A 14,312-nucleotide genomic window follows, 5' to 3' on the forward strand; every position below is an offset into this window, starting at 1 on the left:
ATAAATTTTAACTGAAATTAATTTATATAAAAAAAATCACTGCATACTTTTTAATCACAATAAAATTTATTTCTTGAATCTTATTTTTTTTGTTTTCACCCTGACTTTGTGGAAGATTTAAACCAATAATTTTATAACAAGAATATATATAGTTTTGATTTCCTTAATTTAAATTTAACCATTTAGTTATTTTGTTTTGTGAGATTTTTTTTGATGGAATTGGAACTCCAAACCGAGTGTAGTAATTGTGAGGAGTTATTAAGTAAAAAGGCCGAACCGAAAGCCGAAAGAGGCCCAGTTGGAGGGTTCAAAAAGCAAAAAGAAGGAGGAAGAGATCCGAGTAATGGATGTTTCTAGAAGGTTAGAGGATTCTCCAGACATCTCTGGGACCAATTGAGTGGAGCACGTCTTTTGTTTCGTTAAAAACTGGGAATTTAAGAAGTGCAAAGGTCACAAACACAAATATTAAACACAAACCCAAAATACCACACCGGCCCCAGACCAAACTAACTCAAGAGTCACTCCCTCTACTCTCTCTAGCCCCCTTTATTAGGATTGTTCCAGAACCTCTCAAAACCCTTTTTCTCATTCTTTCTCTCTGTTTTTCGATCGCCTTCCACTGGTAAACCCTATTTCCTCTTTCCTTAGATTTCTCTTCCTTTTGCCTCTTTTTCTCATAGATCTGTGTCTCCTCCTTAATATATCCATGCATTTTCTCTGCAATTAAGGTTTATGTTACCGCCTCTTGAATTAAGAGGAGGTTTTTTTGTTGTGTTCAGTCTTTTGCTTGTTGCCTGAATTTATGAATGTTAAACTGCAGTTTTGTTGGGAAGTGTGGAATGATTTGATCTCCGAAGCTTGGTTTATCATGCAAGATGTTGTTTTGTTTCTTTTTCAAGATGATATTTTTTTTAAATGGAATTTGTAGTGCTGAATGTTGTGCTATCGACGTTAGAATGTATTTGAATAACTGTTGTATTTGATTGTTGCTGCTGTGACAGTGCATGAGTTGGTATTCTAGGCATTTTTATTTTAAGGGCAAGAAATTGTGTTGATGTGACACGGGACTTGTTTTGTTTTCCTCCATCAGGTATTTTTTTGGACTTAGAGATCAAGCAAAAATGAGTGTGGTTGGATTTGATTTTGGTAACGAAAGCTGCATTGTTGCGGTTGCAAGACAGAGGGGGATTGATGTGGTGCTCAATGATGAGTCCAAGCGTGAAACACCTGCAATTGTATGCTTTGGTGACAAACAACGGTTTCTTGGGACCGCTGGAGCTGCAACTACTATGATGAATCCAAAGAATTCTATCTCACAGATAAAGAGCTTGATTGGTAGACAATTTTCAGATCCTGAACTGCAGCGAGATCTGAAAACTTACCCTTTTCTTGTCACCGAAGGGCCTGATGGATATCCATTGATTCATGCAAGGTACTTGGGTGATGTTAAAACATTTACACCTACCCAAGTGTTTGGAATGATGTTATCAAACCTTAAAGAAATAGCTGAGAAAAATCTGAATGCTGCTGTTGTTGATTGTTGCATTGGAATTCCACTTTATTTTACTGATCTGCAGAGGAGGGCAGTCTTGGATGCAGCCACTATAGCAGGGTTACACCCTCTTCGACTATTTCATGAAACAACAGCAACTGCATTGGCTTATGGAATTTATAAGACTGATCTTCCTGAAAATGATCAGCTGAATGTTGCCTTTGTTGATGTTGGACATGCCAGCATGCAAGTGTGCATTGCTGGATTTAAAAAGGGTCAGCTTAAAGTGTTGGCCCAGTCATTCGATAGGTCTCTAGGTGGGAGGGACTTTGACGAGGTTTTGTTCCATTATTTTGCTACAAAGTTTAAGGATGAGTACAAGATTGATGTATTGCAAAATGCTAGGGCTTGTATAAGATTGAGGGCTGCTTGTGAGAAGCTGAAGAAGGTGCTTAGTGCTAATCCAGAGGCACCTCTAAACATAGAGTGTTTGATGGATGAGAAGGATGTCAGAAGCTTTATCAAGCGTGATGAGTTTGAGCAACTAAGTCTTCCAATTTTGGAACGAGTGAAGGGACCATTGGAGAAGGCACTTGCGGAGGCAGGTCTTACAGTTGATAATATTCACGTGGTTGAGGTGGTTGGTTCTGGATCCCGTGTACCTGCTATAAACAAAATATTGACAGATTTCTTCAAAAAGGAGCCTAGGCGGACAATGAATGCAAGTGAGTGTGTTGCCAAGGGCTGTGCATTACAGTGCGCAATTCTCAGTCCAACTTTTAAAGTGAGGGAGTTTCAGGTAATTTTCTTTCTGCTTTGTATTATTCTCTGGTTCAAAAGCCCCCTTGATAATGCAAGACTGTTTAGATCTCAAGAATCATGTTTTCAGCATTTGTTTGATAGGTACATGTTATGTACTTTGAATTGCATTTTCTTTGGTATCTCCCTTTACATTAGATTATAATTTCATTGTAAATTATGCTTAACAACTGCTGGTTTGGTGTGGTGAATTGTTTGTCTTGTGTTAATATTATATTTTATATAATTTTGATCTTCTGTTTCATGATGTGAAGGTCAATGAAAGCTTTCCTTTCTCAATTTCTCTCTCGTGGAAAGGTTCAAGCTCTGATGCACAGGAAAGTGGACCAGATAGTAAACAAAGTACCCTTGTCTTCCCCAAGGGAAATCCCATACCAAGTTTTAAGGCACTGACAATCTACAGGCAAGGAACGTTTTCTATTGATGTTCAATATGATGATGTGAGTGGTTTGCAAACACCTGCAAAGATCAGCACATACACTGTAAGTTGGTATTTAAGTTTTTATTTACATGCAATACACATAATACATTCTTTTGTTAGTCATTTGACTTCAAAGTTAAATGTGCAAAGAGCAGCACATATACTGTAAGTCTGCTTTAAAGTTTTTATTTATATGCACACACAATACATTCTTTTGACAGTCATTTGACGCCCCAATTGTACTAAAATGTATGCAGATTGGCCCTTTTCAATCAACAAAAGGTGAAAAAGCAAAAATTAAAGTTAGAGTTAGGTTGAATCTGCATGGAATTGTATCTATCGAATCTGCAACTGTAAGTCCCTCCCTGTAGCATTGGTTTTTGATTTTCTTATTTCTCCTGTATACCTGTGAAGTTGTTATGGAAGTAAACCATATGGCCCCTGTTTCTTACTTCATATTTTTCTCCCTTAAGCTCTTGGAAGAGGAAGAAATTGAGGTTCCTGTTTCCAAAGAATCAGCAGGAGAAAATACCAAGATGGAAACTGATGAAGCTGCTGCGGATACTGCCACACCTCCTAGCGCCAATGACAATGATGTTAACATGCAAGATGCTAATGTCAATGCCAATCCATCTGCTGATGTCACTGGGGCTGAAAATGGTACCCCTGAGGCAGGAGATAAACCTGTGCAAATGGATACTGATACCAAGGTAATGGTCAAAAGAAAATTTAAGCATATGATTGAAATGTGTTTTGTGTAATTGTTAATTTTTTTAGATGTGATATTTCTATTTTTGATATTTAGATCTTATGTTGTTTTGTGGTTTTCTGTCTATATTTTCTTCTGATAGTATACTCATCAATAAGACACCATTGACAATTGCGATCAGAGTCAGGAGTTTATTAGATCTTAAATGAATTATAATAAATAGTATATTTGGTATATAAGATGATAGTGTGAACTTAATTTTTCTGGACATTGTTTGGATTAATTGTGGTATTTCGCTTTTTTCCTTGTTTTGAGGTGCATGAGGCTGTTTGTTTTGTTTTCAGCTCTTCATTTACAATTGACTTAACTCTTGTAAGGTCTTGTTTTCATGTTTCCTTTGTCCAATTTTTGTCAATCAAATACTGAAAATAATTTATCAAACAAGAAAATAAATCAAGGGTGACCTAACTCATTCCCGTCCAGTAGTTTGAATATTAAATGACCTTTGTATTATGCCCATCTATCAAGTTGTCGATTTGGTCCTTTTTAGGTAGTAATTGAACTGCTTTTACTTGAAACAGGCTGAGGCTCCAAAGAAGAAGGTGAAGAAAATAAATGTTCCCGTGGTGGAGGTAGTTTATGGAGCAATGTCAGTTGCGGATGTTCAGAAAGCTGTCGAGAAGGAGTTTGAAATGGCTTTGCAAGATCGAGTGATGGAGGAAACAAAAGACAAGAAAAATGCTGTAGAGGCTTATGTTTATGACATGAGAAACAAGGTTAGAGTTGTCATGATTTTCTTGTTATTTTATGTGGAGTATTTTATCGTTACCAGACTAATTTCTTGTTATCATTTCAGCTTAATGACAAATACCAAGAGTTTGTCATTGATTCAGAGAGGGAAGCATTCACTACTAAACTTCAGGAGGTGGAAGACTGGCTATATGAAGATGGTGAAGATGAGACTAAAGGTGTATACATTGCCAAACTAGAAGAGCTCAAGAAGGTGAGATATTTTGGGGATTAAAAAATCTGACCCTAGCTGATTATGGTATTCCTAAGGCCTGGTTGTTTTAGAGATTACTTTCCAAGGATGGAATGAACATAAGTATTATTCATAAAAGTGGGGAAAATGATATGTTTGTGTTTTAGTTTTTACAATCTGATTGGATATTTACTTGATTGCAGCAAGGTGATCCAGTTGAAGAGCGTTACAAAGAATTCACAGAGAGGGGTTCAATAATTGACCAACTCGTCTATTGTATAAATAGTTATAGAGAAGCTGCAATGTCAAGTGATCCCAAATTTGATCACATCGACATCAATGAGAAACAGAAGGTAATTGGTTGATACTGATTCTCTCTTATTCATATTTTCCTATTTGGCATTGAGCTGGACATGTTTTCCATTTTATTTGTTTTTGCAGGTCTTAAATGAATGCTTGGAAGCTGAGAAATGGCTCAGGGAGAAAAAGCTTCAACAGGATACGCTCCCAAAGTATGCCTCCCCTGTACTTTTGTCAGCTGACATAAGAAAGAAAGCTGAAGCTGTTGACAGGTATTTGCTTTTGTTCTTTAGATTTAGGTCTCTCTTCTGTGTGCGGCATTTTCATTAACCTTGCTCAATTGTGTTTCAATAAAAGGTTCTGTAAGCCAATTATGACAAAACCAAAGCCACCTCCGCCAAAGCCAGCCACTCCAGAGGCACCAGCAACCCCACCTCCTCAGGGTGGTGAACAGCAACAGCAGCCGCAACAATCACCATCTCAGGAGAACCCTAATGCCAGCAGTAATGAAAATGCAGGGGACAATGGTAATCCGGCCCCGCCACCACCATCTGCTGAACCAATGGAGACTGAGAAATCAGAGAACACAGGCTCTGCTTAATTTTTGTTGTTGATTTTGCCATGATCTCTTTCTATGATACGTACATTGTGCCTGAAAAAGTAGGTATGGGTGAGTTGATGCTGGAAAATTTGTTTATGGGTGAATTATGGTCTTGGGCCCGGTTTTTTTTTTGTCAAACTCTTACGATCTCTAGGATTTTAGATTATTTGTGTACCATTTTCTATAAGTGGAATTACAATGCTTGTTTTCATTGAGTTAAACCTTCGATTTTCCTTTCGATGTTCCATTTTTTCCCCATTTCCCTTTGTGAATCTTCTTACATTTCTTTCTGCAATTTAGGAGGAATGCCTTTTAATGTTATATAATAGAATCTGTTTTTAGTAAGATTGGTCAGTTAATCATCTTTAGGATCCAGAAGTTGGGCTGAATTCTATAGAGTTATTGAAATTATTATTCTTTTAAGTATTTTATTTTTGACATATTGAAACATATTCGTTGAAGTCATTAGTTTTTTTAAAACTTTTTAATTGGAAACATTTAAATACAAAATGATTAAATCTGTGATAACTATCATGTGTATTTTTCAAGCTTTTAAATTGAAATCATATGTTGGGTAAAATTACATTTTTATATATTTATTTTAAATTCTTCCACTTTCTTATCTTCTAAAGTTGTCTATCCTAATAATATACTTTGCTAACGAAATATTTTAAATTCTCTAAAAAATAGCAACCTCTAAAGCTCCAAACGCAGAACAAATTTTCAAGTATTGTATAATAATTTACTTAGAGGAGTATTTTATAATTCAAGACTACTATAATTTAATTAAGTTCAAAGGAGAGAGTGATATTTAAGAAATTATAGTGATTTTTAGTTAAACACGCAATTAGTTTCTATTTATGTAAAAAAAATATTTAGTTAATAAATAGAACATTGTGGATTTGTTTTTTGTTACATTTATTTTTTTCATACAATTTTATTAAAAAAAATGTTATGAAAAAGGAACCAACAAAATGGAAGACACAAATCTGAGGTAGATTTTTTTTACAATAGACTTAAATGAGAGGGAGAAAGAGGTGATTAAAAGATGTTGAATTTTAAAGATAAATTTATTTTCCTACATAAGGACAAAAAGATATTTTCACATTTACTATGGAGTGCCTCAAACATGTATGGAGGTGCATGAAGAAGCAGCCCAAGTAATTATAAGAAGCGCAGCCCATTTGATGGAAACAGGCCCAATTAGTTGTTCTTTTTTCCTTCTTCTTTCGGGAATTTGCTTTCGTCTACGGTGTGAAGTGTGGAAACTGAAAAAACAGAGAAGGTTGCGAATATCGTTAATAAAAAAACAGGTTCAACACAATTCTACTTTTATGTTGAAAAGACGAAAGAGAAGGTTGCGAATATCATGTATGGGTTTCGAATCTCATTGATTGAATATTTAATTTTGAAGCACACCTTTTGCAGTTCATGCTTTGTCGCAGAAAATAAAACGAGAGAAAAATTTGTTACGTTCAGTTTCAGGTAAGCAAGTTTTGTTGCCGTAGCACATAGCTCGATGAAGATCCAATGATGCTTGCTGAATCATTGCTGCAATGAGGAGGGGAATATCAACTTTTCCCCCTTTCTCTCAGAGATTAAAGCAAACAGGTTCTACTCACTCGCTCACTCAACTTAAATGATGCTTGTTGTCGTTGTTTTTTATTCTGTTTGTTTTATATTATCATTTTTAACTTCTGAGTTTGTTTGATTTGAATTCAGGCAATGCAATTTTTGACCATATCTGATTTTGTGTGATTTTTATTAAACTCGCAGAAAATGAGATTGTTCAAATGTTTCGGTTGCCTAATCCCCATGAAGTAAACCACCAGAACGTTCCCGTGAAAGGAGGATATGGGTCGAGGAAGGAACCTTATTCTCGGACATTGGATGAGAGATTCATTAGGATTTTGAAAATATTTAAATGGGGACCTGATGCAGAAAAGGCCTTGGAAGTGCTGAAACTGAAGGTTGATGCTCGCTTGGTTCGCGAGATTCTGAAGGTAGATGTTGAGGTCAGTGTTAAGACTCAGTTTTTTAAGTGGGCTGGGAAGAGGAGGAATTTTGAACATGATTCAACCACTTACATGGCGTTGATTCGCTGCTTGGATGAACATAGGATGTTTGGCGACGTGTGGAAGACAATACAAGATATGGTTAAGGGTTCATGTGCAATGGGTCCTGCTGAATTGTCTGAAATTGTGAAGATCTTGGGCAGGATCAAGATGGTTAACAGGGCATTATCTGTCTTTTACCAGGTTAAGGGTCGCAAGTGCAGACCCACAGCGACCACTTACAACTCTGTCATCTTGATGCTGATGCAAGAGGGGCATCATGAAAAGGTCCATGAGCTGTATAATGAAATGTGCAGCGAAGGCCATTGTTTTCCTGACACCGTTACGTACAGTGCACTTATATCAGCATTTGCTAAACTAAATCGTGATGACTCTGCCATTAGATTATTTGATGAGATGAAGGAAAATGGATTGGAGCCCACTGCGAAGATTTATACAACTTTAATGGGAATATACTTTAGGTTGGGTAGGGTTGAAGAAGCATTAGGCCTAGTCAAGGAGATGAGAGTGAGACGGTGTCTCCCAACTGTCTTTACTTACACAGAATTGATAAGGGGGCTGGGGAAGTCTGGGAGGGTTGAAGATGCCTACATGACATACAAGAAGATGCTGAAAGATGGTTGTAAACCTGATGTCATTCTGATGAATAATTTGATTAATATTTTGGGAAGATCTGATCGCTTAAGAGATGCTATTAAGCTTTTTGATGAAATGAAATTGCTGAATTGTGCACCTAATGTTGTGACATATAATACCATCATCAAATCTTTATTCGAGGCCAAAGCGCCACCTTCTGAAGCTTCTTCATGGTTTGAGAGGATGAAGAAAGATGGAATAGTCCCCAGCTCATTTACTTATTCAATTCTCATTGATGGTTTCTGCAAAACAAATCGAGTTGAGAAGGCTCTGTTGCTTCTTGAGGAGATGGATGAAAAAGGCTTTCCACCTTGTCCTGCTGCCTACTGCAGCCTGATCAACACCCTCGGAGTAGCAAAGCGCTATGATGTTGCAAATGAGCTATTCCAGGAGTTGAAGGAGAACTGTGGAAGTTCAAGTGCTCGTGTGTATGCTGTAATGATTAAGCATTTTGGAAAATGTGGGAGACTGAATGAAGCTATCAATCTTTTTAACGAGATGAAAAAACTTGGATGCACTCCTGATGTTTATGCTTATAATGCTCTCATGACTGGAATGGTAAGGGCTGAAAGGGTGGATGAAGTTTTCTCCTTGTTTAGAGCTATGGAAGAAAATGGTTGCTCCCCAGATATAAATTCTCATAATATTGTCCTGAATGGTTTGGCTAGAACAGGTGGCCCAAAGCGTGCTTTGGAAATGTTTGAAAAAATGAAGAACTCAACTATTAGGCCAGATGGGGTTTCTTACAACACCATTCTTGGTTGTCTAAGCAGAGCAGGTATGTTTGAAGAGGCTGCAAAACTTATGCAAGAAATGAGTTCAAAAGGATTTCAGTATGACCTCATCACCTACTCTTCAATACTTGAGGCAGTCGGTAAGGTTGATGATTGTAAAATGGTAGAGTCATGAGAGCCATCTGGTATCACCTTTTTGAGAGACTCTGTTAATGATTATTAACTATACCCTTGAATTGCATTACTGATTTTGAAGTGAGGAACTAATGTTTTTTATTACAAGGGGATAGGAACATTCAATGAAGAAAACCAATATTGTAGAAAAATCCCTCATATATTAGTTTAGAAACCTTAGAAAGTGTAGTTGATTTCAATCTGAGGAAGGAATTTTTTTATTACATTAATTAGTTACCCTGACCTTTATGCTATGTTATTATGTTGTATGTGTCAGAGTTTTTCTTTTTTTCTTTCAAACAATGGCTTGCAATTCTTTTTACCATCAATGGGAAGATAAGGATGGAAGATAAATAGAGAAAGAAGTAGTATTATAACGTTAGGAAATTGTTTTATGGATAGTGCGACTCTTTATTTTGAGTAATAGCACATTCCAAAACAGTTTATTTACATGTCTTTTTATTTTGAGTAATGATATAAATAGCAACTTATTCTTTCGTTTAACCATATACCTATTCTATAATCCGTCTTAAGAATAGTAACACAAGTTCATCTGACTGACATCCTGACATCCTTGAGGTGTTTAGAGTTATTCTGGAGTAGTGAAAAACATAAAAAAAAATTGAATTAACTTTTTTGTAAGTTAAAATTAGTTTATATATAAATTAATTTGTAAAAGTTTTTAATTTTTATTTTCATCGAACTTGTGCAAAAATAAATTTCATATTTAAAAAAAAAACTAGAAATTTGACCAAAGCAACTCTTAAAGTTACACCCAATAGCTGTAGGAAAATTATGTTTGCACAATTATGTAGATATGATTGTATTTTGCAGCATCAATATGAAGTGCTTTACTAAAATTAATATTTTAACATGTCTTTTAAGTTTTTGAAAATTAAAATGTAAGGAGTTAACTTCTATAAAGTTGCATTATAGTCTAACCTTACCAAAAGATGAGAAAAGCAGGTAAGTTGAATAGAAGGTTTTGACAAGTGAATGATGAAAAACTATAAATTAGATTTTGAAGTCATTTTTTGAATGGATTAAATGATAATCTTAACAAATTTTTATTAAGTGTTAGATATGCTCTTTGTTATATAATTATAATGGACTCTAAATGATTCTAATACCATATTAAAAAGTTTATAAAATTAAAGTAAAATTTATACCTATATAATATAAAATATGGTTATCCCTAAATCTATAACATTTATATACAAACTTACAATTAAAAGTTAGCACAACATGCCACATGGGTTATTTTGGAGGGATAGCAAGATAAGACTTGGTAGGGAGAGGGAGATAATAATAATGAACATTTTAAGACTATTATAAACCCTTTGTACTCCAAATTAAAATGCTATGGTCCCTCCCCTTTAGAAAAGTGGTTAAACTTTACCTTTTTCTTTACCACTTCTATTCTATGTACGATTGTCAATCAGAGGAATCCATGAAAACAACTCAAAGGACAGTACTGAAAACCTCTTGGAAAAAAACAAAATTTACAAAATGAATTGAATAATAACATTTAATAAAAAAACTGAGATGTGTATGTTTATACTCATCACCAATCATTCAACTATTGTATTTGCATATACTTATATAATATAATTTAATTATAGCAAATATTCAACATATTTTTTCATACCAAGAAGTAAATATCTTGAATACAAATATGATTTAATAAATTTATTATAATTTAATTATATTTCTAATTGATGTAAAATAAGATTCGATTTAAAATAAAAATAGGGGTGCCCAAAAGTATTATGAAGTATAAGGCTTACAATAATCTTTGAGAGCATGCGTCAATTATATATTTCAGAGCACGCTTTTCTTTAAACTTTCCATTTGGGGCGTTTCTCCATAATAGACAATGAGTTAGGAGCCTGTCACCTGGTCAAATCAATCATTCTTCTTTGCAAGTCATGTTCTCATTGCAACTTCTTTTATAGGCTCCAAATTGAACAGATATCACACATTATCTGTCGAAAAATGGTGGACAGAAGTTTTTTTTTTTATGTAGCAAATTATTTTTTAATTTGATAGTAGCTGTCTAATGCCTTTCCCTGTCTATTGGGGGATAGCAGAGTTATTTGATGTCATATATTTCAGAAAGATTTGTCATAAAAGGAAACGATGTAAAACTGCATGAAGTTATCTGCATATGGATCTGAATCCAAATTAAAGGAACTTGAGCCCTTTCACATGATCATAACAGTGATGGATTGAGGGTTTGACATGAACACCACAGGGATTATAAAACTGCAGAAACATTATTCATCTAAACTTGGCAACAAAATTGGAAATGAATCTATTTATACGATATCTTCTATAAGATTTGATACAGAATGAACTGTAATCGATCACCTGTTAAATAACATATACATGAACAATCTCTGTTTTCTTTAAAAACTATAAATAAAAATGTCAACTCATTTAGTAAGTAATTCACATCATCGAATATTATTCATGAATTTGAAAATATAACAGTAAAGAAATAGACCAGATAGGCATTGAGCACAATTTTGAAAATGGAAACAATGACTTGGTAGTAAAATGCAATATTGCTGGCAAGAAGGGGCAAAATGCCTCAAATATGATACAACTAATAATCTAGTGTCTTCATTGTATCTTACACAGCAATGGCAACTACAATGCATAAGATTTCACATACCATTCTCAGCAGAATCATCGTTCTCATCATTTATCTGCTCTAGTTTTGAAATCTCAAACTGCAAATTCCCAAACATCTGCCTCTTCTGTGTTTCCAAATCCTTATGGAAATCCATTCTCATCTTTTCCAGTTCCATCATCTGCTGCCTTTTACTATTTTCTATCTTTTCATATATCTTACTGAATTTTTGAATGGAATCGGCAAGTAACCTGAAGGAAGAAGCCTCACCACTGCTCCTTCCTTTCCTTTTCTTTGCTTGAAGTCCATCCGAACCTTCTTCACCGGTAGATTCCACATTCTCAGGACTATCCCTTATTTCATCCAATCCATTAGCATGATTCAAATAAACTCCGGGGTTCGTAAAAACATACTCTCCTGAATCCAAACCACAAGAGATACCAACTTGTTGTGGAGGAGAATTCATTAGCTCATCCATCTTTTTAAAATAAACCCATTTGCAATCTCCACCATCACTATCTGGAAATTTAGCCTTCTCCTTCTTGTATTTTTTCTTCAGTGTGTCAAGGCGGTTTCTACACTGAGTTTCCGTCCTTTCAATTTTTGAAACCCGTGCTACCATTTTCGATACTTGCTGCCACTCCTCACACCGAAGACTCTTCCTTCCATGTTGAAGAAACCTATAACCCCATGCATCAAGAAGAACAAATGTCTCATGCTCAGTCCAGTCAGTGAGTGAATTCCTACCCCCAGAAGATGGTTTGGGAGCTGAAGGAACTGGAGCTGCTGCAGCTGATGGCGCTGGCACACGAGGAGCAAGTTCATAGGTTGAAATCAAACTCTTCAGCTTTTGCTTCTTTGGGTGCCACTCCAAATCATCTTCAGTCTTAGTGGCATAATAAGTAATCTGTTTATTGTCCTCTACCTCCTCTACCTCCTCTTCCTCATCACCATTTTCATCACCACCCCCATCCATGCCATTTTCTTCATCCCCATCCTTTTGGCCAAGCTGAAGGCTGTTACTTTGATCAACCTCATCATCTCCTTCTAACTGCTCTTGTTCTTCATCTTCATCATGATGATGGGCATACTCAGCATTAACCGGGAGGGGGGAATATGGAGAATTCTGATAACCATAACCATAACCATAACCATAACCATAACCATAACCTCGTTGGTGACTGATGATGCGATAAGGGTTAGGGTGATAGCTCGCATCATCCTCAATGCCATCCATTGAGAAACAGAATATTGGTAGGAAACTAGAGCTACAAAACTAGTAATATCTCTCTATCTCCCTTAACCAACCATTCAACAAACCCTCTTTGAGCACACTCTAATATTCTATTCCAATCAAAATCAATTGCATGACCCTAATATTCACAATAATATTTCTTGCATGTATGAACAAAATGAATTTAGGAAAAATAATTGCATCCAATTTCTCATTGAATTTCATGAGATAAAAGCAAAAGCATGAAACATGAGAAGATTGTGATTAGTGTTTCATACCTGAGAGAACGCAATTTCTGGGAAACGAAAAGTGTGAGAAATTGCAAACAGAGTGAGAAAAAAACGAAAATAAAGAAACTGTCAATTGGCAAAGCACCATCACAAGTTCCACAGAGATAGAAGGTGCTCTTTGCTAACGTGAGCCTGGTGCGTGCCGTATAATTAATACTTTTCATTTTTTATTTATTTAATTTTAGTTTCTTATTATTATTTTCATATTATATTTGGACGCATTGTTAAACCCAAGATCTCGATCCCGTCTCCAAGAAAAAACCACGTCACGCTTCGTGCATGATTCAAATTTTAAAATTATTAAAAAATTTATCTTTATTTTAAAAACAGCAAAATAAAATAGAGATATTTTTACTATTAATAAAATAAATAAATTATAAAAATAATATTAAAAATAAAAATGATAAAATTAGCTTTCCGAATTAGGATGCATTATTTGTATATTTATTAAATATGTGTAAAGGGTCATAACTAATAATATTTGACAGAAGTAAAATGTGACTCTTTTTTTCTCTTATTTTTGTTAAAGCACTATTTTGTTTTTTATTTATTTAATCTTAGTGCCAGTAATCTAAATGTCTCTTTTAATTTGATCCAATTGTATGATTTTCAAAGTATTTGTTCACAAAAATATGTGAAAATACACATATGAATAATAAGTATATGTATTTGAAGTATTTTTGAAATCTTATTTTTTTTATAATGATGTTGATAAGAAAATTAATAGTGGTTTTTATTTTATTGATAAGAAAAACTCTTAAAATTGAAAATGATTTATTCGAATTTGTTTACTAGAAAGATGAATTTTATCTGTACTCTTGTGTTAGGACGTAATACTTTATGATACAACTTTTTTAGAAGTTTATATTTTAAGAAATCTTTTAAAGAAATGTTATTTAAAATTATAAAAAAATAAAATAAAAAGAAAAAGTATTCATGGATATTAGGGAATTTTAAATTGTGTGTGATGGTTAATAAATAAATAATATTGAATTTTTTTCTAGACAGAACAGATATATATAATTACGTTCTTAAGTGGGATAAAAATGGAGGTGAAAGATCACAAAAATGTTTATTTCTCATGTTCATAACCATTTCCTCTTAGAATCATTAAAATAAGTGTAAACATATTAAAACAAGTCTAAACATATGAATATATCTCAGTGTACATTTTTTAGCTAGTCATTAATTAATCAACTTATAATTATGT

The 14,312-nt window shown here is 34.4% G+C and overlaps 3 protein-coding genes across 3 annotated transcripts; 2 read left to right on the top strand and 1 right to left on the bottom strand.

The window, feature by feature from the left end:
- Positions 1 to 286: 286 nt before the first annotated feature.
- On the top strand, positions 287 to 5,545 carry LOC137835966 (heat shock 70 kDa protein 14-like). Its single transcript, XM_068644748.1, has 10 exons — positions 287 to 622; positions 1,091 to 2,291; positions 2,566 to 2,793; positions 2,990 to 3,085; positions 3,206 to 3,442; positions 4,023 to 4,217; positions 4,298 to 4,444; positions 4,627 to 4,776; positions 4,865 to 4,995; positions 5,081 to 5,545. Exons 2-10 carry the CDS (start codon positions 1,122 to 1,124, stop codon positions 5,322 to 5,324), a joined length of 2,598 nt encoding a protein of 865 aa, XP_068500849.1. The 5' UTR covers positions 287 to 622; positions 1,091 to 1,121; the 3' UTR covers positions 5,325 to 5,545.
- A 974-nt stretch (positions 5,546 to 6,519) lies between these two features.
- On the top strand, positions 6,520 to 9,197 carry LOC137835967 (pentatricopeptide repeat-containing protein At3g16010). The gene is made up of 3 exons (XM_068644749.1): positions 6,520 to 6,695; positions 6,804 to 6,935; positions 7,101 to 9,197. Exons 2-3 carry the CDS (start codon positions 6,881 to 6,883, stop codon positions 8,942 to 8,944), a joined length of 1,899 nt encoding a protein of 632 aa, XP_068500850.1. The 5' UTR covers positions 6,520 to 6,695; positions 6,804 to 6,880; the 3' UTR covers positions 8,945 to 9,197.
- Positions 9,198 to 11,381: 2,184 nt separating this feature from the next.
- On the bottom strand, positions 11,382 to 13,224 carry LOC137835968 (trihelix transcription factor ENAP1-like). The gene has a single exon (XM_068644750.1). The coding sequence runs from the start codon at positions 12,813 to 12,815 to the stop codon at positions 11,613 to 11,615; it is 1,203 nt and encodes a 400-aa protein (XP_068500851.1). The 5' UTR covers positions 12,816 to 13,224; the 3' UTR covers positions 11,382 to 11,612.
- Positions 13,225 to 14,312: the final 1,088 nt, after the last annotated feature.

This window comes from Phaseolus vulgaris, chromosome 5 (assembly GCF_000499845.2).
Source record: "Phaseolus vulgaris cultivar G19833 chromosome 5, P. vulgaris v2.0, whole genome shotgun sequence".
Lineage (NCBI taxonomy): Eukaryota > Viridiplantae > Streptophyta > Magnoliopsida > Fabales > Fabaceae > Phaseolus > Phaseolus vulgaris.